This window comes from Lepisma saccharinum, chromosome 1, assembly GCF_977018435.1.
Source record: "Lepisma saccharinum chromosome 1, izLepSacc3.1, whole genome shotgun sequence".
In the NCBI taxonomy this organism is placed as follows: Eukaryota; Metazoa; Arthropoda; class Insecta; order Zygentoma; family Lepismatidae; genus Lepisma; species Lepisma saccharinum.
The window spans coordinates 136,531,042-136,554,453 of NC_139229.1; the positions used below are offsets into that span (position 1 = coordinate 136,531,042).

General features: G+C 39.4%; 1 protein-coding gene across 1 annotated transcript in view; it reads left to right on the forward strand.

Annotated features, from left to right (window-relative positions):
* LOC145988913 (BTB/POZ domain-containing protein 2-like) overlaps window positions 1-20,545 on the forward strand; it is a 55,847-nt gene extending 35,302 nt beyond the window's left edge. Inside the window, exons 4-5 of the mRNA XM_083124205.1 lie at window positions 16,644-16,848; window positions 19,140-20,545. Of these exons, the coding sequence (XP_082980331.1) occupies window positions 16,644-16,848; window positions 19,140-20,072 (1,138 nt within the window). The 3' untranslated portion in view covers window positions 20,073-20,545. The remainder of the gene's footprint in view (window positions 1-16,643; window positions 16,849-19,139) is intronic.
* The last annotated feature ends 2,867 nt before the right edge of the window (window positions 20,546-23,412 follow it).

The window sequence follows — 23,412 nt, forward strand, 5'->3', positions numbered from 1 at the left end:
GCAACAGCAACTTCATAACAAAGGAAAACAGCAAGAAAAAGTACATGTAAGGGATCTTATGTATGTATGTATGTATGCGAGTTCAGGCTATATGGTAGGAACACAAGAGTGATAAAAGAAAATCTGCATTCGTCAATTACAGCATCTGAACAATGCTTCTCTGTGCGCAACAATTCGCCTTGTAACCAAAACTTTCGGCTTACTTTCCGTGTAAAAGCTGCTGGCTGAACCCAAAGTTTAAAAGGCTGCCGGCGGCGTGTGGCAACAAAGCTTACTTCGTCATAGCAACGAGACGAAAAACGCGCGAGCCGATTGCCAAGAGAAACAATTCTGTCAATTGTTTTCAATTCGCAGAATATGAAAAGATAAACCATAAAGATTTGATTTTTATTCCATTCTCATCATTTGCAACACTGTTATTAAACATTAATATTGGCTGTTCCACAAATGATATCAACATTATATATTTCCGAGATATTTACACATAAACAAGCTTCAATCAAAAGAAATTTCATATTTTTACGACTGGTTTTTCAAGAAGCTACACACGTTTGAATTCGACTTACATAAAACACACACGAAAAAACCACACTTTTACGAACATTTTTGTTTGAATAGAGAACAGACAGAGCTAAAATCAATTTGTCTTGCTTTTTTCTAAAAGTAAACACTTGTAGCTTTCCAGTGAGGTACATTTGACTTTTTTCCTTCCACGGGATACAATTTTACAAGCACGTAAACAGAGGGCTTAATATTTTTGTCACCGATAGTAGGTAGCTGGTGTCCAGTTTGCACGTGCTTGTGAAGTGTTAAGGTGTTAACATGTGTTTCAGATTGTTTTGGTTTAGTTTACGTATTACTGGTGCTCTCCTGCAGTCTAATACATTATTTATTTATTTACTCAGAGTTTCAGATACAGTCTTATTTGGCCATTTTACACTGAAACAACATAAAGTAGTAACAAAAAATAACAAATGATAAAAACAATAACAACAATAACAAGATGGGATAGATTTACATGTTCTTGGTCATTAATATACAAAAATTACGTTCAGGAAGGAAAATATCTACATTCAGGGGACGTTTGTTGTAGATTTCTGGGAACCTGTAAAATGATAATGATATTTATTGATATTGGTACGAGCCCTTCGGCTGTGCGTATCTTACAATATTGTTACATAAACACCCCGACCTTAAACATGCACCCCATTTATCATACATTCAGAAACATTTATAAACAGAAACATTTGGAAAATAATTACATACTATGTACATATATAAATAGCAATGTGGTCCTCTTCTTACATTTGAGATTGTTCATTTTCACAACACTACATCACACGTTCCACCTATGCCTGAGCCCCTGCTGTTCCGTACCCTTCACTTTCACTGACTCCTTGCAGCATTTTCCTGCGCTCCCTCCAAACTGCATGTAAATAGGAGCCCAGGGCTTTGATATTTACATTCGTTATACCACTCCTCTCCTCCCTACATATAGCCTGGATGGTCTGCTCAATGCTGTCCTTTGCACTGTAGGGACTGTCCCCCCATTTGCGTTGTCTGAGGGGTGCCGACCAAACACACTCTTGTAGGATGTGAGCCCTCGTCTCCTCTTCGCCGCATAACGTGCAGATGGCACGACCGTCCGGCCCCTTTAGTTTGTGTTGTATCCACCCCCCTAGCAGGAACCAGGCGAATCCACGTCTTTGCTGGTACGTACACGTATCAATGTATCGTTTTCTCCCCCATTCCACCCACACCCCTGGTGGTTGTGCGGCGACGAGCGTTACCTTCTCCCTACATTCTGCCATGATGTCTTGCCTGCTACCGTCCACCAACCTTTCCCTTATGATTTGCAAAATCCCAGTTTTGCACCTCCCGCCCCTCACCTCTTCCCACAGTTCCCCCAGGCCCATTCTGTACAAGTCGTCCTTAATCCCACTTGCCCAGTGGCGTGCGAACCCTTCCTCAATCTGAACTCGCAGACACTGTTGTTTCAGTGAGTCTCCGGCCCCTTGTTCCAGCTTCATCCAGTACTTGAAGCATCTCATCTTCGCTTCGACATCCTCCCTATGTTTTCCCATATCTCTCAGGACGTCACACGTGCTTGCACTCGTGCTGGTTCCCAGTATTTGTTTTAAAAACCGCGCTTGTATCTGATTTGCTACTCGCCTCCCTACCCTCCCCCATAGTTCCGCGCCGTAAAATAGGGTTGCTTTCACCGTTGCTTCATAAATTTGGTCCAGCAATCTCACACTGACTGTAGGGACTGTCCGTTGCAGTCGCTCTACCTTGCCCAGCCCATAACAAGCTTTTCCCTTTCTGCCTTCGATGTGCTTTGTCCACTCCCCTGCCATACTCAGCGTGATGCCTAGATAGGTGAAACGTTTGACCCTTTCAAGCTCGGAATCCCCCTAGGTCCACCGCTCCTTTGCTGCTGAAACATAACCTTTCTTGAACGCCATTATTTTAGTTTTTCGTGTATTTACCTTCAACTTCCATGTTGTGCAATATTGTTTAAGTCTGTTCAATCCCCGCTGTAACCCCTGTACTTCGTTTGATATTAAAACGAGATCATCCGCATAGAGAAGCATTGGTATCGGTGTCCCGACTATCTCCGGTGTTTCAGCTCCTTCTTCTCCCACGAAGCTAGTAACGTCATTAATAAAAAGAATGAAAAGTAAAGGTGAAAGTATGCATCCCTGCTTGACGCCTACCGTGCTCTCGTGCTGCCCAGACACCACCCCCTGCCCACATTTGACACAAAATTTGACCCCTCTGTACATATTCATTAGCGTATTAATCATTCTAGCCGAAACCCCCATGTCCCATAACTTCCCCCATAGCATTTGCCTATTGATAGAGTCAAACGCCTTTTCAAAGTCAACAAAACAGCAATATAATTTTCCCCTTTTCTCGTTTAACTTGCTTTGGAACAGTGTGTTCAGGACAAAAACATTATCTACAGTGCTATAATTGGACCTGAAACCAGCCTGCAGGGGGGTCAGTTTATCAAAAATATCGGCCCATTTTTTCAATCTGTTGTATAAAATACTACAATATACTTTCCCTAACACGGGCAGGAGAGAAATACCTCTGTAATTATTAGTGTCATTTACATCCCCTTTCCCCTTGTATAGATGACTAGAAGGGATAGCCTAGTGGTTGGGTTGTGGAAGAGTTTCAGGTTGCGCGTTTGCTTTTGGGGTACCCTAAGTGTGTATTCACTGATTAGGAGATCTGTTCTGATTTTGCCATTTATTATCTTGTATAAAAATTTCATGTCAGCTAGATCACGACGAAAGGATGGACTGTGAATATTCAGAGAAGCTATGGTGTCTGATTTGGAATAATATTGAAAGGAAGGTATTCTATGACGAAGAATTGCAAGAAAGAAACTGAGAACAGAATCTATTCTGGTGAGATTGGTTTTTGAGGCCATTTCCCAAATTGGGGAACAGTATTCAAGGATGGGCGAGATGAAGATTTAAAGAATAAAGCAAGAGATGATGGGTTTTGAATTTCGCTAAATCTGTATAGAAGACCGAGAAGGCGCATGGCTTTTTTAGTGGTAGCTATAATATGATAATTAAAAGTGAGTTTTTCATCCATGATAATACCTAGGTCCTTTTGGGTGGAAACTTTTTGGATTTGATTGTTTTCAATGGAATAAGTAGACAGCACTTTGTTCTTTTTTAGGGAATAAGTAAGGAAAGAGCATTTCTGAGGGTTTAGTTCTAAATTCCCCTGACGACACCACTTAAGAAGTTCTGTGAGAGTATTTTGAAGAATCATCATGTCATGATGCGATGAGATCTCCTTAAAGAGTTTACAGTCATCCGCAAACAAAAGTATATTGATAGGGAGGGAGGACAGTTTTTCAGGGAGGTCATCCATGTACAGAAGGAATAGGAGCGGCCCTAAGACACTCCCTTGGGGAACTCCAGACAAAACAGGAAGAAAGTTAGAAGAGGTACCTGAAAGAACAACACGTTGTTCACGCTCATGGAGGTAGTCCTGGAGTAGAGAGAAAAATTTGCCATGGATGTTAAACTGGATGATAATTTATGAAGAGGAAATTTATGATTAATTTTGTCAAGGCTTTCGAAATGTCCAAATATATGGTGTCAAGTTGGGAGTTATTATCAATAGCTCTGGCAGCATGCGAAAGTAAAGCCTGAATCACACGGAACTGGATATCCAGTAGGAATGCTCTAGTTGACACTGGATTGACTACCCATTTGCTAGTTTTCGCCTCACACGGTACTTGTTACACCGTACTTGTCGATAGTCTTTCATTCCCATAATGGCGGCCGCGCGAGATGTAAACAACGTATCACTTCACACTTTTAAAATACGATAACTATTAAACCGAGAGGAATATCGCTTCGTATTAAATGGTTTTAGGTAGAGAAGAACGGCGCTGATAAAATACATACTTTACAACGTTTACTATACACGTATGGAAGAATATTTTAGCTTTTTCAATTGTAAACATGCCTTTCGTGCTGTACGCACTCGGAAGCCACAGACAAAAAACGCTACTTTGTAAACTCACAGATTATCTTCACATGGCCAAACTTAGCTCTGATTGGCTGTTCCACAGAATCTAGTCGAAGAAGTTAGTATCAATTAGAACATGTCCTATTCCTCAAAACCAGTCAAGCAGTCAGCCAGGCGGCCATGTTTTCTACCTAGAAAGTCAGTTCATCATCCAACTAGAAATCCAGTTCCGTGTGATAGGGGCTTAAAAGGAAATATTTGTTAGGCAAGAACTGCCTGGAAGAAAACCATGTTGTGCTGTGTTGATATATGGTGACGTAAACTGAAGTAACCTGTTTTTGATGATTTTTTCACAAATAATTGATAGTGGCGATAGAAGTGAGATTGGTCTATAGGATTTTACACAATTTTTAACTCCAGTTTTGTGAATGGGCACAATGTTTGGCCCGTTTGAAGTTTTTCGGAAACACACCCTTAGAGAAACATTTGTTGAGTAAGGCAGACAGAGGAAGAACCAAGGAGTCGGCAGTTTTACGTAGGGATATTGTGGGGATTTCATCTGGACCTAGGGACCGGTGGAGGGGCAATGAAGGTATTTTACTTCCTCGGGCGATGTTTTGATTGAAGATAGTGTGTGAGGACAGACAGCATTTAAGTGGGGGAGAGGGTCGGAAACTGAGGGAGGTGAGAAGTTCTGATGAAAAAAAGCATTGAAAAGTTCGGCTCTTTCTTCTCCACTAACAATATCAGTATTGTGAACAATTTCTTTAGGTTTACGTGGGCTTTGTTTTCTTGAATTTAGTAATGTGAAGAATTTCTTAGGATTTGTAGTACATTCGGTTGTTATGTTATTTATGTGTTCACTATATTTTTTTCTGAGTAGGTATTTTGAATGACGTCTGATGTCACTGTGAGTGTGAACATTAGGGTGCTGTTTCCATAGGTACCAAGCCTGTTTTTTTTATTTTTTAACACAAAGAGAACTTCTCTGTCGAACCAGACGGGGTGTTTCGTAGATCTCGGTCTCTCAGTGGGCACGAAGTCTTTAATCGTGGCATGCAGAATTTCAACGAAGTTCTCAACGGCTTCATTTACTTCCTCTTCCATCAACAAAAACCAAGGGTAGGCGTTGAGCGCATGCTGGATGACATTCCATGGAGCTTTTCGCCATAGGTGGTGTGGGGGTTGGTTCTGCTTGAAGAATTCCTTGTCTTTCTTCATGGTAGGCAGGTGCTTTGTGACGTCGAGTGAGTTATGGTCGGAGGTTAGAAGATTTTTTCCTGTAGTTACCTGCATATTAGGCAGGGTTGCCAGTACATAGTCAAGGTTGCTGTCACCACGTGTTTTATGCAAGTTGAACTGGTTTAACCCTATTCCGTGAATGAACGTATGAATAAACCACCGAGGCTTTCTTACGAATTATTAAATATGCAAGGCAACCCCCGAATGTTGTGGAATAACTTAAGAAATCTAGGGCTAGGAGTGAAGCGTAACGTAGATCCTACTCGCGTTTCGTCCCTTGATGAATTAAATACGCATTTCTCTCTCTCTAATTCAATGAATAACGATGCCAAAAATGTTACTATTACAGCTATAGCAAACCACAAAACAGAAACGATAGAGTTTAATTTTAACCCAGTCTATGAGTTCCAAGTTGCAACTGCAATCGGTCGGATCAAATCTGGCTCTGAAGGAGCCGACAACCTCCCATTGCGACTAATAAAGCTGATTTTACCTCATGTATTGCCATCCATCACTGACATTTTTAATCTTTCTCTGCGCTCTGGTATTTTTCCAGATAAGTGGAAAATAGCACACGTTCTTCCTCTCGCCAAGACTGACCCCGCCACTTCCGTTGACAACTTCCGACCTATCAGTATTCTTCCCGCGCTATCGAAAGCATTAGAATACATTGCTCACGACCAAATCAGCCGACATACAAATGAAGTTCTGGCTCCGTTTCAGTCGGGATTTAGACCTAATCACAGCACTAGCACCGCCATGACTCACATAACCGACGACGTCAGACAAGCTATGGACTGCAGACAGGCGACAGTTTTAGTTTTATTGGACTACACGAAAGCTTTCCAGTCACTCGACCATGATATTCTCGTTTCCAAGCTAAAATCATTTTTTAATTTCACCACCTCTGCAACCGACTGGGTCAAATCCTACTTAACTGGACGTAAACAAAGGGTGATTTATGATGGCAAGTGCTCGGCGCTATCTGAGATCACTTGTGCGTTCCGCAAGGAAGCGTACTTGGTCCTTTATTATTTTCTTTATACATTAATGACCTGCCAAATATCTTGAAACACTGCCGTTATCACATGTATGCCGATGACCTCCAGTTGTACTATTCTGCACCCCCAGTAATGTTAAGCGATGGTATTTCCAAGGTTAATGAAGATATAGAGAGGATTGTTAACTGGTCGCTAGACAATGGCATGTATATTAACCCTAATAAAACACAAGCAGTTTTGATTGCTTCCGATAAACTGAAACGTTACGTAGATCTTAACATTCTGCCTTCCATTCTTGTAGATTCGACTCACATTCCATTTAACCAAACTGTTAAAGATCTGGGAATTGAATTAGACGGAAATTTATCATGGTCACATCACACAAGTTCGGCGTGTAGAAAAGCTTTCGCATCTCTGTATTCTATAAGACGCATGGGCAAGTTCCTCCCCACCTCTATCAAGGCCAAACTATGTCAGTCCCTAGTTTTATGCCATTTAGATTATTGTGACGTAGCGTATTCCGGCTTAACGGGTGAGTCAGCTAGACTTCTGCAGAGTGTTCAAAATGCCTGCGTACGATACATTTTTAATTTAAAATATTGGGACCACCTATCACCTTATTTTCTCAAATTGGGGTGGCTACGTATGCAAGAAAGACGAACGCTGCACACTCTGATTTTACTTTACAAAGTTCTCAACCTCAAGTCACCTTCCTATCTCCTCTCTCGCTTCCAATTTCTTCACGAATTTCACGATCGCGACACCAGATCACGCAGCTCTTCAGTTCTCTCTATCCCCGTCCACAGATCAAATTTCTTCTCCAACTCTTTCTCCGTATCGGCTGTAAGACTATGGAATCAGTTGCCAGAAAGCACTAGAGTAGTAAGCTCCGTCGGTTCCTTCAGCAGACGTGTTCGCCACTCTCTTCAGAGTAGTCGGTAGATCTTCCCCTGTCAAGCAGACTAAAAAGCATGTGCAAGTGAACGAATTCTTAAAATACCTTGCAGTTACTTAAATACAATTTTAAATTTTGCATTCTTTCATTCCATATTTAGTTTTTTGTGTATTATATATTTGGTATTTTGTGTGTTATATTCAGGGCTTTAAGACTTGTGTGTATGAGTATAATGTGTGTGTGTGGACCTATGTGAAATGACTTAGTGTACTTGGTGTATAATATAATAATGTATAATTTTAAATGTATGGTTGAGTGGAAGAAAAGGCTTTGTACGGCCTTAACTCCGCCATTTAAAACAAGGCATTAATAAATAAATAAATAAATCATTTTGGCAGTTTATAGTTCCCGTTTTTGGGCTTTCCCAATTGATGGACAGGTTGAAATCACCAAATAACATAATATCACCACTTGTCATTGCTGCTAATACCGAATCCCTACAGGCTTCAAGGATGGAAATAGGAGAGTTCTTATGTGGGCGATAATATGATCCAATTAGCAGTTTTTCGTTTTTTTGAAAATTGAGTTCTATCCAAATAATTTCACAGTCGTTGATTAGGTCTCTTCGTATTTTACAATTCCATTTAACATTAACGCAGATCATCACTCCTCCACCACGACGACTTGCACGGTCATTTCTAAATACATTGAAATGCTTTAAAAATGGAAATTCACCATCCATCACCGTGTCGTTTAGCCAAGTTTCGGTGAAAACTAAGCAGTCATATTAAAGTAGCTCGCTTAAGTGAATGTCACAGTCAGGAAGAATTGAAAGAAAATATCAGGAGGGAAAATGAAGCAATTTTGGAAGAGAAACTGACACGTGTCGGCCCTCGTGGCGGAGTGGTTTGCACATCGCGGTACGACGCCAGGGGCCCTGGGTTCGAATCCCGGCATGGATATTTGTGAGTGTCTATTCATGAATTTCATCATGTCATCACTCGTCTCCATCTTCCCTAATTAGCCAAAAGTGGCACAAAAAGCAAAGTAAAATAAAGCAAATCAATCAATCAATCCAAAAAGGAACTGATAGTGTTAGTGAAAATTGAGAGGGACATCATTTCCAGCACTTCGTGTAACAAGGTACGTACTCATTTTAATTGTAACTGTCAATGTAATTGTACGAACTTGTTTCATTACATAGCTAGCGGCACCAGTTACGCGTATATTGATTGTATACAGTTTGCCCTTAGACGCGATCTGCCGGCGATTCGACGGAGAAAGGCACTGTACTATTTAGATATGAAAGAGACTTTCAATGATGGCATAACACATACTCTGTGTATTGCGGTAACACAATATGTCCACAATAAAATAATTTTGGAGGCAAGTTGTAGAAAACAATTGATGTGGCTTACCATTGTATTGCATCCAACTGTTGTTTACCATTGTTTCTTGCAAATTCTAATAGAATAATTATGCATTATAAGGTGAAATTCAGTACATATATAGTAAAATATAGTTTTCTTTGCAAAAGTGCTGATTATAACACAAATGCTTTATCTTACAATTTAAGGAATTAGTGTAAATCAGTCTCACACAGGAGCAAAGATATGAATTTTCGAGGTCAAAATTACCAAGTTTTCAATACTCCGTAAACAGCTTTTCTCTTTGATTAGCAGGCAGTTCTTTGAAACATACGATCTTTACCAGAAGCAGCTGCTTTCACCTTTCTCTTTGCAGTTGATATGTATTCATGCCCACTCTTTTGCAAATTATTCTGTTGGTGTTGCGCCCACTGGCTGTACTTCCTTTCCCTTGAAATTTGATGTAGCAGTAACTTTATCATCCGAGATCATGGGAGCAGTCTCTAATGGCAACCGAAACATTTTTCAGATAATTTATGTGCAAGATAATGGTATTCAATACAATGAATTAAAACCGAGAAACAAATACCAATGATTTCATAACTATCTGAGGAACTTCCACTGCTTGAAGACTAGGCTTCGGATAGTTATGTACTAAAAAAACCTTTAAATATGCATGCAAATATGCTCTTAAAATGCTCGAAATATGCTCTTTAAAAGATCAAAATATGCATTTAAAATATTAAAAATTAACATCAAACTCAGAAAATTTAGCCATAGCGTGTAACTATTTATTAATTCCACTGTTTACATAAGTAAAAAAATATGGTTTGGCTTACCTTATTGACAATTGATCATATTTTACATATGGTTTTTGTATATGTATCTTTATCATAAGTCCACTAACTGTTTCTGACTTCACTGAACGTCACGATTAGCAGAAGGTGGAATTTCACCAGCTGTCTCTAATTCTACTCAGCATGAAAGGTTGTAATTTCAACAAATCGGAAACGTGCAGTTCACTTGGAATACCGTCCACACTTTGTTTCCCTTCATGAATAGAGCAAATGCCCTTTAGGAGCTTGTAGCCAGAATTCTTCGCGAACACATAATGTCATTTTTCGAGTACTGCTGGCCTTCTAGCGTTCAACAGAACTTGTTCCACCTTTTCCACCTCCTGAAGACTTTCCTTAAGAGAGAGTCCCCTTGCCTCCAGTTTCCTTATTGCTGCTGCAATGCACATGAAATTGAAGCTAATAAATACGAGCTCTTTTCTAACACTGTTTGAATTCAGGGCTGTTTGTGCCTCCTTGATACAAACAGCATCATTGGGATCTAATTGTTCAACAGTGTTACTCACGGCTTCAAATTTGTCTGCATATTAAGCTGCAGCATGAAGCCAAGTGCCTTGTTTACTTTAGGGTAAAGCGCACGAATCCCTTCAGCTACATGAAGTTCATGCACCACACAAGTTACGTGGATCACTTTTGGATACAGAACTTGAAGACCCGTTATTGCTTTTGTCATGTAAGTTGCTGCATCTGTACACACCAGAAGCACACGATCGTAGGCTATGCCCGAAGGCCACAAAAGACTCAGCGCATCATAAAAAAAATGCTGCGATACTTGAGTGATTCACACCTTCTAGCACAGACATTGTGAGTAAATAAGAATTCTCTCTCTCTCTTCTTCAACACCAAGAATACCAAAAACAAAATTAGCAACACAACTCTGTTGAGAATCTGGTGTTTCATCCAAAGAAACCCAGATAGTTTTGTCCACTGCTTTTCCTCTCAATTTACTTAATGCCTCGTTGTATAACACCGGAAGATAATTTCTTCTTAGGGTAGATTCGTCTGGAACAGGCCATTCAGTGTATATCTTCAGAAAGTCTGCAAAGACCTTGTTTTTCAACTTTGTCAGTGGTATGTTTGCTGCCACCAAGGCCCTGCACAAATCTTCATTGAACTTAGATAACGAGGTCCTGACTTATGATGGCTTGATTAAAGACTGTTGGTTCTTGCTTTTGATTTTCGTTTCTCTGTTCTTGATGTGTTTTGAAGTTTGTAGATATTGAGTTACTTGGAACATTTTCCCAGCTGACACTGAGGTTTCGCAGCTTTTAAAAAACAAAACTGACCCGTTGGTAGAAAAATCTTTAAATTCTTATACATACGCACTGAGCGAAGTACAGATCGCATCTTCGGATTGCAGTCTCGCACTGGCACCGTAAAACTAACGATTCTCCCACTCGAAAACAACCGGTAGACAAAGATTAAAATTACGTGCATTAGCACTGCACTGCATTAGCACCTGTTCTAGCAGGGGCATTTCCAGAGAGATGTGACTCACCTGCGAACAAAGATAACAAACCGGTTTTGACTAGGAAGAACACCTGACAAATGGATCATGTTTATCAATTTCTCCTAAGGAAAGAAAACTACAAATTTTCCGACAGAAACAGCATCATATGAATTTGTAAGAAAAAATCGGTAAAATATGCAATATATCCTGAAGATATGCAAAATACATAACTATCCGAAGCCTATTGATAACTTGTACGATGAATCACTACTTCAAAATCACTTATATCTCCGACAAGTTCACTTTCGAATTGCTCCGATGGACGTGCACACTTCCCCAGCACGGCGGCCATCTTCCTTTGTGGGTTGCCATCATATTGCTACGAATATGTGGTGATGGCATAATTTCGCTCACACCAGAAAACATATATGGAAGTATCACATGCAAACTCTGACAAAACAGGAGGGAAGATAAGCATATGTAGGCTCGTGAAACCACTGTAACCAAATTTCGGTCAAACTATGGGTTGCCATTATCTAGCACCGAGGTGCAGAATTCTGTTAATTATATAGCAGACAAAAAAGGATATTGTGGCTAACTTGTAGGCTCTACTTGGATAAATTGTCACCCATGAAATTGGAAAGAGGTATGTTACTTGTTATTTATGTATTTTATGTTATGTTATGTCCCAGGGCGAGCCTCAGCAGGTGGCGGATAGCGAACGGCCATCAGATATGGTAGTTACCTGCGAATAAGGAAATACCAAATAATCAGTCCCGGACCGAGGCGGTAGTGCTGTTGAGGTCTGGGGAGGAAGGATTATGGCAAGATCATCCTCATAAAATCCCAGAAAAGCCCCATAACAGCACTACGACATGGCGAGAAAGTTCCGCCATTAAATAAGCACTGCCCCTGCTGCCTTGCAGGGAGGAGAGGGATCTCCAAAGGCTAGGGGAAGGTCACCCCAACAGAAAACCAAAGGGTGGAAGGAACTCTTAGGCATAGAGAAGCCGATCCTTCTAAGGGGAGTAAACCCCTATCAGAAAATCCCAGGTCCTCCAAGGAAGTGGAGGTTGGAGCATAGAGCCCACAAAAGAAAAAGGGGAGAAACATCCAAACCCCATTGCTGGCATAGCAGTAACAAGAAGGCAGCCCCTTCACTATGCTAGGAAGCTGCAGGCCAATCACCTACACTTCTTAAATAAAGATGATTAAAAGAAAAGACAGAGAGTTGGCCGGACGGATCTGTAGGAAAGATAATTGGCGAGGACTAAGGTATATGACTTTTGGAACTTGGAACATCAGAGGCCTTAATGGAAAAGAAGTTGAAATAGTAAAAGAAATGAAGAACACCAAAGTAAAATATTTAGCCCTAACTGAAACCAAGAAAAAAGGAAATGGAGAAATTGAATTAGATGACGGATATGTACTGATATATAGTGGAGTACCGAGAATGGAAAGAGCTAGAAGAGGGGTAGCACTTCTGATCCACGAAGAAAAGAAAAACAATATAATAGATTGGGAATTCATAAGTGAGAGAATAATGATTGTTAACATTAAAGAAGAAGAAGAAAATATAGCAATAATAATAGTTTATGGTCCAAATGAAGATGATACAGTAGAGAATAAAAACATGTTCTATGATTCACTACAGAAAATCATAGATGAAAGAAAGGAAGAAGTATTGATAGTAGGAGATCTAAATGGAAGAGTAGGAAACAATACGGAAGAATGGAGACAGGTAATAGGACAACATGGAGAAGAGACATTAAATGATAATGGTACACGAATCTTAGAATTATGTGTAACAAATGACATGGTAGTGGTAAATACTAAATTCCCACATAAAGAAATCCATAAATACACTAGGGAAAAACCAACAAGAAGGGAAAAATCTATAATTGACTATTTCATAGTAGAGAGAAATACGATGAGAAAGATAAGAGATGCCAGAGTCAAAAGAGGGGCGGAAATTGGGAGTGACCATAAACTATTAATAATGGAAAGAGTAGTACAAAGAAGTAGAGTGCTAAAAACTAAAGGAAAAAGAAGACAGGCATATAAATTAAAAGATACAAAAGTTAAAGAAAAATATCAGCAACTAATAGAAGCAAAGATACAAGAGAAACATGAAAAGGAAGAAAGAGATGTAGATAAATTGTGGGATGAATTTAAAAAGATTTTGCTACAGTCTGCAGAGGAAAGCTGCAGGACAACATACATTGGAAACAAAATGAAAACAACGGCATGGTGGACAGATGAGCTGAAAGAAGAAGTCACGCACAAGAAAATACTGTGGAAAAAGTACCTATCAATTAATGATTTAGAAAGCTTCGAAGAGTATAGGAAGCAAAGGGATATAGTCAAAAAGAAAGTGTTAGAGGCTAAAAGGAACTCATGGAGAAAATTTGGGGAAAGTATGGAAGAGAACAGCCGAGAAAATCAAAAACTATTCTACAAAGTTTTAAAGACTATGAGAAAAGATAAAGAAAGCCCGTTAAAATACATAAAAGGAAAAGATGGTAAACTAAGAACAAAACCAGAAGAAATCATGCAAAGATGGAAGGAATACTTCGAAGAATTGCTGAAGGATGAAACACAAACTAACAGGACGGAGGTTCAAAGAGAAAACGAAAGAACAGAGGATACAGAAATGGAGGATGAAGAAGAGGAAATAAATGATATCAAAGTAGAAGAATTAAAAGCAGCATTAAAGAAAATGAAGTTAGGTAAGGCTAGTGGACATGATGGTTTAACACCAGAAATGCTTAAATACATGGGAAATGCTGGAGAGCAACTGTTTTTGAACCTATTGAATGCTATATGGGAAAAGAAAACTGTACCGAAGGAATGGGAGATATCAGTAATAATCCCAGTCTTCAAGAAAGGGGATAATAGAGAATGCAGAAACCATCGGGGAATCTCATTGCTCAGTGTGCCAGGGAAGATATATTCATGAATTCTGGAGAACAGACTCAGAAAATATGTCGAAGAGCAATTGGAAGAAAGTCAAGCAGGCTTTAGACCAGCAAGAAGTGTACAAGACCATATTTTCACCCTCAAACAAATAACAGACAAGACAATAGAATACAATAAAAAGGCACATGTATGTTTTATAGATCTACAAAAGGCTTTTGATAGAGTTCCTTGGAATGAGATATGGAAATCTTTAGAGAAGAAAGGAGTGGATAAAAACCTAATAAAAGCAATCCAAAGTTGGTACAAAGGATGCTACGTGAGGACGAGAAACCGCCAGTCAGAGGAATTCGAAATAACAACAGGAGTTAAACAAGGAGATATACTATCACCATATCTATTTATAATCCTATTAGATGAAGTAATAAAGGAATGCCATATAAAAATGAAACAATTTCATGTAGGATACTGGAATATGAAATCAATTAAACTAACAGAGCTCATATACGCTGATGATATTACACTAATAGCTAATACACAGGCTAGTTTACAATATAACCTAAATATTCTTAATGAAGAATTAATTAAAAACAATATGGAAATAAATACGGAGAAAACTAAAACAATGATAATTAGCAGAGAAAAGACAAACCATAAGATAAAACTGAATAACAAACCTTTAGAACAAGTAACAAATTTCAAGTATCTTGGAGTAATTATAAACAGTCAAGGAAAAGAAGAGGAAGAAATAAGAGATAGAATCATGAAGACAGGAAAGCTATATCAAATGATAAACCGAGGATTTATAGGCAAAAAAGAAATATCTACCCAAACAAAATTCACTGTATATAAAACAATTTATATACCAACACTTACATATAGCAGTGAAAATTGGACAATGACTGGAAAACACCTGCAAAGTGTACAAACAATGGAAATGAGGTACCTTCGAAGAATAAGTGGGGAAACCAGGAAAGATCGGATAAGGAATCAAACCATCCGGCAATCTTTAAATGCTCAGCCACTACAAGAAACAGTTGAACGTAATCAACTCAGATGGTTCGGCCATTTGAGCAGAATGAGTGAGACGAGACTGCCAAAGCAGATATGGGAAGCACGTCCACAAGGAACAAGACAAAAAGGAAGACCAAGAAAGACATGGAATATGAGTGTCAAAGAGATTTTGGAGAAACGATGCATAAGATGGAAAGAGGCACAGGAAAAGGCGATGGACAGAAACGTCTGGATAACTCTCTGTAACCCCTCGACACCGGCAGGTAGAAGAGGACGCGACTAAGTAAAAAGTATGTTATGTTATGTATGTACGTATGTTATTTAAGAGTTCTGTATTTCTAAGCGCACAAGGAATGAACATCATATTTTCAAAGGAGTGGGGGTAGGGGGGAAAGTGTAAATCCTCCACTGCCAGTTAATTTTTGTTTTAAATGTATACTTTGTTTCAGATGGGAAGATTTATCATTGCCTCACGAAGCTTCACCATGAGTTTGACCATGCCAGAGAACCAAAATCATTCCTAGAGTCCATGGCGTGTCCCACTCAGCTCTCTAGAATCGATTCAGTCTTTCACTTTTTCCTCGCTCTAGTCTGTTACAGAGTTCCCTCATTACGCAATTTTTCAACTCCGCATCTCCTGTCCTATCTACACTTACAGACTCCCCACCAGTGACGTTTGCAGAATGACTTCAATTATCTATACAACATTTTCAATGGCAAAATCCGCTGCAACACACTCCTTCAGGAATTCCACTTTCGATGCCTATGCGCACAACACATAACACAAACCTATTTTACATAGAAAAACCTAGACTGCAAATTCAAAAAAGATCATCTCTCTTCTCCAGACTTCCCACCCAGTATAATGACCTCCCATCAAGTGTTGATATATTTAATACAGACTACGCTTTTCGGTCTTCCATTAAAAAAATGTTGTAAATAGTTGAATAGTACCATCTTGACTTATTTTTGTTAATATTTTGTGTTATTTTTCTTTTTTTCTTTCCATTGTTGATAATTTCAGCGTAAAATGGATACTTGTGCTGATTTATATGAGCATCGGGACTTTATGGACATCACGAAAGTGTTGAGATTTGGCCAAAATTCAATTTTCTACATGAAATAAGGTTCTTATATTGCGTAGAAACTTAACTAAAGTGCATAAATATATGCTTGTTTAGATTGACAAATTCAAAGAAAATATTTTTGAAAGCCATTGACATACCCATACCCAAAGAGTTTTTTAGGGGTTTACATCCCTTTGATGAAAATTAAAGCAAAGTCTTGGCTGTGTCGAAAAATATGAGCCAGTGACTTAATAAAAAGACACACCTCTCACAGTCATAACCACTTCCTGAATAATATTCCACGCAAGTTCCTGATTCGTTCTTCTCTTTGTAGGTTCGTGTACGCTGGTAGCGTTAACTTGGAATCTTCAGACCAGGCCAGAGAACTCTGCTACGCCGCCAAGAAGTACATGTTACAAGATCTTGTAGAAGATTGCATGAAGTTCCTCTGGAAAGATTTAGGTCCGGAAAATGTTCTCCAAGCCTATGAATTCGCTAAGCTGTTCGACGAGACCGTCATGATGGAAGTATGCCTGGGCGTAAGTAATACAAGTGTTTCTCTCTTTTTTTTTTTTTATTATTTTTTTTTTTTTTTTACAGTAGCATACTCAGCTTGTTAGAGGTCCAGGAACCCATAAATTCTAATGGGTTTTATTGGGTTCCGTTGCAGGACCGGAACTTTTTCTCGCACAATTTAAATTCGGTCCAATTTGTGTATTGTTACATTGAAAAAAGATTCCTGGACCGTATTCCTGAAAAATAGGTTCCTGGATTTAAATTGATGAGGGAAGAAAGGTTCCTGGATCGAATTGAAATTCTTCTGGAAAAAAGGTTCCTGGACCGAATTGAAATGCTTTAAATATGAAAAGGTTATACACTGTCTAGAACTCATTTACGTTTGCTGATTTTCTCTCCCAGTCCTGGATTGAATTTATTTACAATTCCTGGACCAGGGTTGAGCGATCAGCAGTTGCCTTCTAAAATTGTCCGCGAGTACGTTTTACATTGCAATGTCACACTGAGGTTGTAGAAAACGTAGCGCAGGGAATAAATCAAAACGCTGTTGTTCTCTCGTGGGCCAGGTTCAAAAACTCCCTTGTCGAAGAGTTACTGTACATAATACAATGGACTATATTAGTGTGGCCGTGGCGTCACATTGAGTTCAAACAAACCCGTCACGTGTTGCTCTGTCATCCGATCCAGGAACTGCAGCCAATAGGAGCCGTCGATGAGGTAACGTGAGGCTGCTGTGTTCCCAGCAGATATCACAACAGGGACGGGCAATGATGCTACAACCAAGTGAAAGATCGCGTGCGGGAAAGAATGGGGCTACATGGAGAGGGGCAACGTGACTGCAGCGTTTGCGTTTCGCCCATTTCTACCTTGTACCTTAGATTCTCGAGACAGTCAAAGAAAATAATTGGATAATTATTTATCGGCAGGTCCGTATTCGATCCAAGTTGCGTATTGTTTCATTTCAATACGGAACTTGGACCCTATTTAAACTGATTCGGAAAAAAAGGTTCCTGGACCGTCTTTAAATTGATCTGGAAAAAAGGTTCCTGGACTGAATTTAAATTAGTTCGGAAGAAAAGTTCCCGGACCGTATTTAAATTGATCTGGAAAAAAGGTTCCTGGACCGAATTGAAATACTTTACAGATGAAAATGTCCTTTACGGTCCATAACCCATTTACGCTTGCTGATATTCTCTCCTGGACCGGAATTGAATTTATTTAAAATTCCTGGACCTTTAACAACTCTGAGCGTACTAAAAGAGGGGAAGCTGCAAATATATGAATAAGCGAAAGCATAGGAGAAATTGCATGTACTATACAGGTATCGTGTATTTTACTCATATGCCTATCATGGGATGTACATAAATAATATTTAAAATTTAAACTTAAATCAAATTGGAAGCTTATAACTTTTGTAACAAACAACAATGATGATACAAAATGGTAGACATTGGGTCTAGTAATGCCAGTTGGCAACCCTCTTCGAATGCAGGCGAAGAATCGGCGCTGAAAGGCTCGCAATAGAACTTCGGCCTGTTCAGATATGAAACGCTGCAATGCAGACGTTCAACCGAATTGATTGATTGGTTGATTTATTTTACTTCGTTTTTTGTGCCACTTTTGGCTAAATTGCGAAGATGGGAATGAGTGATGATATGATGAAATTGATGAATTGACATTCACAAACATCCATGCTCAGGCCGGGATTCGAAGCCAGGACCCCTGTCGTCGTATCGTGATGTGCTAACTACTCCGTCACGGGGGCCGGCTCGCGTTCATCCGAATCCGCGTAGTGGTAACACTCTCACTTTGTAATTAAGGAGGCTACGGTTGGGGCACATTGCAATGCAAGGTAGTTCGGATTCCACTTTAAACTGAGGATCCAGTCCCGATGAGCATATCTGAGCATACAGTGAGCGTAAAGCAAAACTGTGACAGCGTCATCCTGAATGCTCGGATGAACACATCCACTATCGCAATTCGTGCCTGAACCGTTCAACGTTATGGCAGTCTTTGCGAGTCTTGTTGCTACTTACGCGTGGCTGATCTCTACGAATGCGCGCCTGCATTCAAACAGGACTGATATTGGTAGATACAATATCCGCCATATCGTGGTTGTCCATTTTCAAGTTCATTTACACTGTTTCCATGCAATGTGTTTCAAGCTTGAAGCTAGAAGAAAATTACTAACTGGACAAATTGTCTTAACTATCTTAATAATTATGAACTGCCAATACTACTGCCGAGAGACACGTATTGGCATACCATTCAGTTACTATTTACTTTCACGCTGTAATAATTCTGTACATTTCAGGTAATTTGCGAGCAGACTTCAGCTGTATTATTGAGTCCTCACTTTGAAGACATATCCCTGTCCAGTGTCGAGCTGCTAGTGGAGCAGGACCATCTAGCGGTGAACTCTGAAACGGACATTTTTGAAGCAGTAGATCGCTGGACTACCAAGGAGTGTGGAAGAAGAAACCTTCAGGTGTCCGCAGAGAGCAAGAGGTTCGTGCTAGGTAACACATTCGGCAAAATCCGGTTCCTCACGATGACGGCATCGGAACTGTCCGAAGGTCCTATAAAATCAGGGTTGTTAACAGATCATGAAGGTCTGGCGCTCTTGTTGAGACTTGTTTCGACTCAGGATTCTTTGCCGGACGGAATTTGCCCTACTGCGATGCCAAGAAGCAGGGATGACTTATCATCAAGGGAGGGTGGTGGTTTGGTGAAACCTGTTGGGCAGATCGACTTTAAACTGGTCTCAACGTGTCCCAGTCCTAAGCGAAATATTTTCCGCACTATCGAATCCGCCGACAGCCACCACTGCCCTATCATGTTCAACAAGGATAGACGAGCTTCTTTCACCGTTGACAGGAACATCTGCATATTGAGTGTGACACTGCCCACACAGTCTGTTGACATTTCAGCGTTGCGTCGTCAGAATCCAGGACTGGACGTGTCTGAATACAATGAAGACATTTCGGTGACAGTGGTTGTTGAAGGGGAAGACAAAAGCTACGGTTATTTTAAAGGATGGGTGAAGTGGAATTGCAAGGTAGAGATACTGCTTGACCCCCCACTGTGCGCTGAGAAAGACAAGCTTCATATTGTGCACATAGGCATCAACAGATACGGGTGGTATGCCTTGAAGGAATTAGCCAAAAATCAACCTCCTTTCTACTTTTGCAAGGAGGAAGGTGGTGTGCATGATGACGGATTCTTGCAAGGTGTGTGTTATGTTTAGGAAGTATTTTAAACGTGTTGTTTGCTCTGTAGCGGTTAGGTCGAAGCTTCACACAGAGAGTCGCAGTTAGACAATTTGTCATGTTGTTACGAAAGTTCATTTTCTCAATTTAGTATCAAACTTCTTATTGACCAGGCTGAAGCAACTGACGTACGCTTGTAGAGACCAGGGAGTGGTCTGCACGCTGCATCTGAAGGTCAGTAAACAGCAGAGCAAGAGTCAAGGAGCCGCGTCAGTTGAGAGGTAAAAAATACTGGTTGGAGAAGACCCTTCTTTTCATGGAACCACCACCTGTTTCTCCTGCCATTGCTAGAATGCCACACTGCACTGTTACTCACGAATCAAAGGACTAGAGGTTTCCCTCTGCATGAACGCAACCGACGAAGCCCTCCGCTCTTACAACAAAGTATGCTCGTGTGTCAACATCTATTCCTACAGTAAATATATGATGTGCTCATACAATAAATCCTAGAAATCCGATTGCTATCATTGCATAAATTATTCCAGTTATAGTACCGCTGGGGGTGTAAGGGGTACCTTCCACGTAGGCGCCCAAAAGTCAACCTCACTTCCACGTAGTGCACCCTGGACAAGAGACTAACGAGGCTCTGGCGACTGGCACTATGGCCAGTATAATTTTGTGTGTGTTGTCCTGTTTTATGTCCTTGTGTGTGCTGGGTGCGCGTTTACAGCCTCAGCTTTTAACAGAAGTCAGAACATTTTAAGGTTTTAAAATTTTTAGTTATGCAACGTTAGAGTTGTTATTTGTAATGGTAAGGGGCTGGACCCCGTATAATCTGACGGGAGCAAAATAGCCTAAGTGCTGACGCTCCCAAAATTTTAAATTCAAATTCAAATTCAAAATTATAGTACCGCTGCTGCAGTCCACATGTGCATAAGAGAGAGCTCTTTCACATATACGGCTGGTTGTATGATTAATTTGATTTCAATAAACCAGGCTGTCACGCATTTGAATCTGATTTTTCCTTTGAGCAGCAACAACAATAACAACTTTTCGCACAGTAGGCTTTCGATGGCCAGGATCTGCCAAGTAAATTTTTGTTCTTACCCTTTCCTGACTTTTTAGACTGTAACCTCTTCCCGGTCAATTGTTCTCACGATGCTGAGCCAACACCAACATTTGGTCAAATTTTGCCAAAATTCGCTTACGCAAGAGCTGCTTTTGATTGGAACCCTGATTTTTAAAAATATATATTATTTAATATTTTCCTCTAATTGCCATCTTTACAGAAATGCTGTTTTATTTCTACCTCTTGAATTAGTCGCGGCAGTGAGGACAAATGACGAATTGATAAAAGAGAATGGGACAAACACCCACCAAACACCATGATTCTAACCTGAGACAGATGATTTCGTCTTGCATTATGCTATCCACTCCTATAAAAATTGTAAAGTTAAACCAGGTGTCCTTGAATGAATGAAACAATGCCACCCTATTATACAATCTCAATTGATCCTTTTGAGACTTGATTTTTTAAAATAACCCATTTGTTGCAAGTATACAACATTTACACCGTTGCTCCACAACATTATATCAACGAAGTCACAGAATATAAACCTATTTGTTCAAATCTGGCCTCGTTTCCTATAATATTTAGCCACCTTTAATTCGGACAGAAATGTAGCGTAATGCTTTGAAAAGTGTTTCTGGAAAATGACAGATCAAGAGATTATAATGTATCGCATTGTCTTATTGCATTGTTGGCTATCAAGGTCGCTTTATATTTTATTAGGTTAAACGCGGCGATGAAGTTGAATGAAATATGTGAAAGAAGCATCCCAATGGTAGGGCCCGGATTCCAACCTACAAATTTCGGATGCCAGAGCAATGCGTTCAGTAGCCGTATTTTGTTAAAAAACAAATTAACTCACATTTAGAGTTCCAACCAATCAATTCATTGCGATAATTGTTAAACCATTATTATTTAATTAGTCTGTAGAATCCAGAAATCAAGTGCACTTATCGCTCAATTAACCCAATTAGGCATGTGTTTAGTTTTAATTATAAGCCACACATGTTGCTCGTGAATTACTGGATATGTTACCATGGCCATGTTGCCATTTACGAAGTAGCAGAAATCATTAGTATAAACCACAGATGATTATTGGGAAACTTTGCAGATTAATACTCGTAACCAGGCTTGGTAATATGCTGCTTCCAATCGGCAAGAGATGAAAGCAATTACCCTTTGCCAGTCTAATACTAGACTTTGTCTTTAGGCTATTTATCTCGAAATTTCGTCACTAGGATAATAATAATAATAATAGTAATAATAATAAATATTATTGTTACAGAGACAGGTAAAAAGATGATATAAGAATAGAGATATAACAGCATGTAGTAGCTTATGCCTAGTTAAGACCACTAAAATTTGTGTAAAAACAGTTTTTGTACCGACAAAAATAATGCAAAAAGTGTTTAATGGGTGATATATTAAATAACAAAAAAAAGTTATCTTCAGCTGATGAAACGTAAATTCCCCAATCATTAATTTTATGTGTATTATATCATATTATTATTATCTTATATCATCTTGGAGATACTTAATTTAACAACCTTGAGCTCAAGAAGGAAAGATAGAATTAATGTATTGATACAAAACATTTTGTCAAATAGGATTGATAGTGAATACTTTATAAATACAATAGTATATAATGTTCCAAAATATAAAACAAGAAAGAATTCATTATTGTCAGTAAAACTGAAAAATGGTGGTGAATTTATAGAAATATTAATCGATGATTTTAATTATGACTTTCCTTAAAATATTATATTTAGGTATAGGATGTGATTTGCTGCAAAAACCATTATGAGATAATCCTTTGATATTACTCTGTGACATAGTGCTGTATAAGGTTTCTCTTTAACTGTTCTCAGTACCTTAAATAAATCAACTATTAAAAACTATTATTATTTTAAGGGTAGTGGTATGCGTAAATTTTTGCATTTACTATCAACTCTAATCCTTGTCTTGATGTAAGTTCTGCTGAGATAAATAAACTTCTTATTATACAACAATAAACAAGTATTTTGCTAACTTATTTTTGGAATTTGTAAGTCTTTTGGAACTGTTCCGACCTCCCCTCCTAAATACGTCCATGATAGGTTGTGAAAATTTTTACACTGTCACAATCCCTCCCGATACTCTTTTCTTTCTTGACGCTTAAATTATCTATCTAGTTCTACTTCCTTCAAGTGGTACAAAGATGCAACATGCACCACTAACGTAGAGGGCGATGCTGTACGCAACGTGCCTCAAGGTCACGTCGCCCAGTTTCAGCGTGCACACTTCGTGTTGGCCAGCCACCTGTGCTGGAA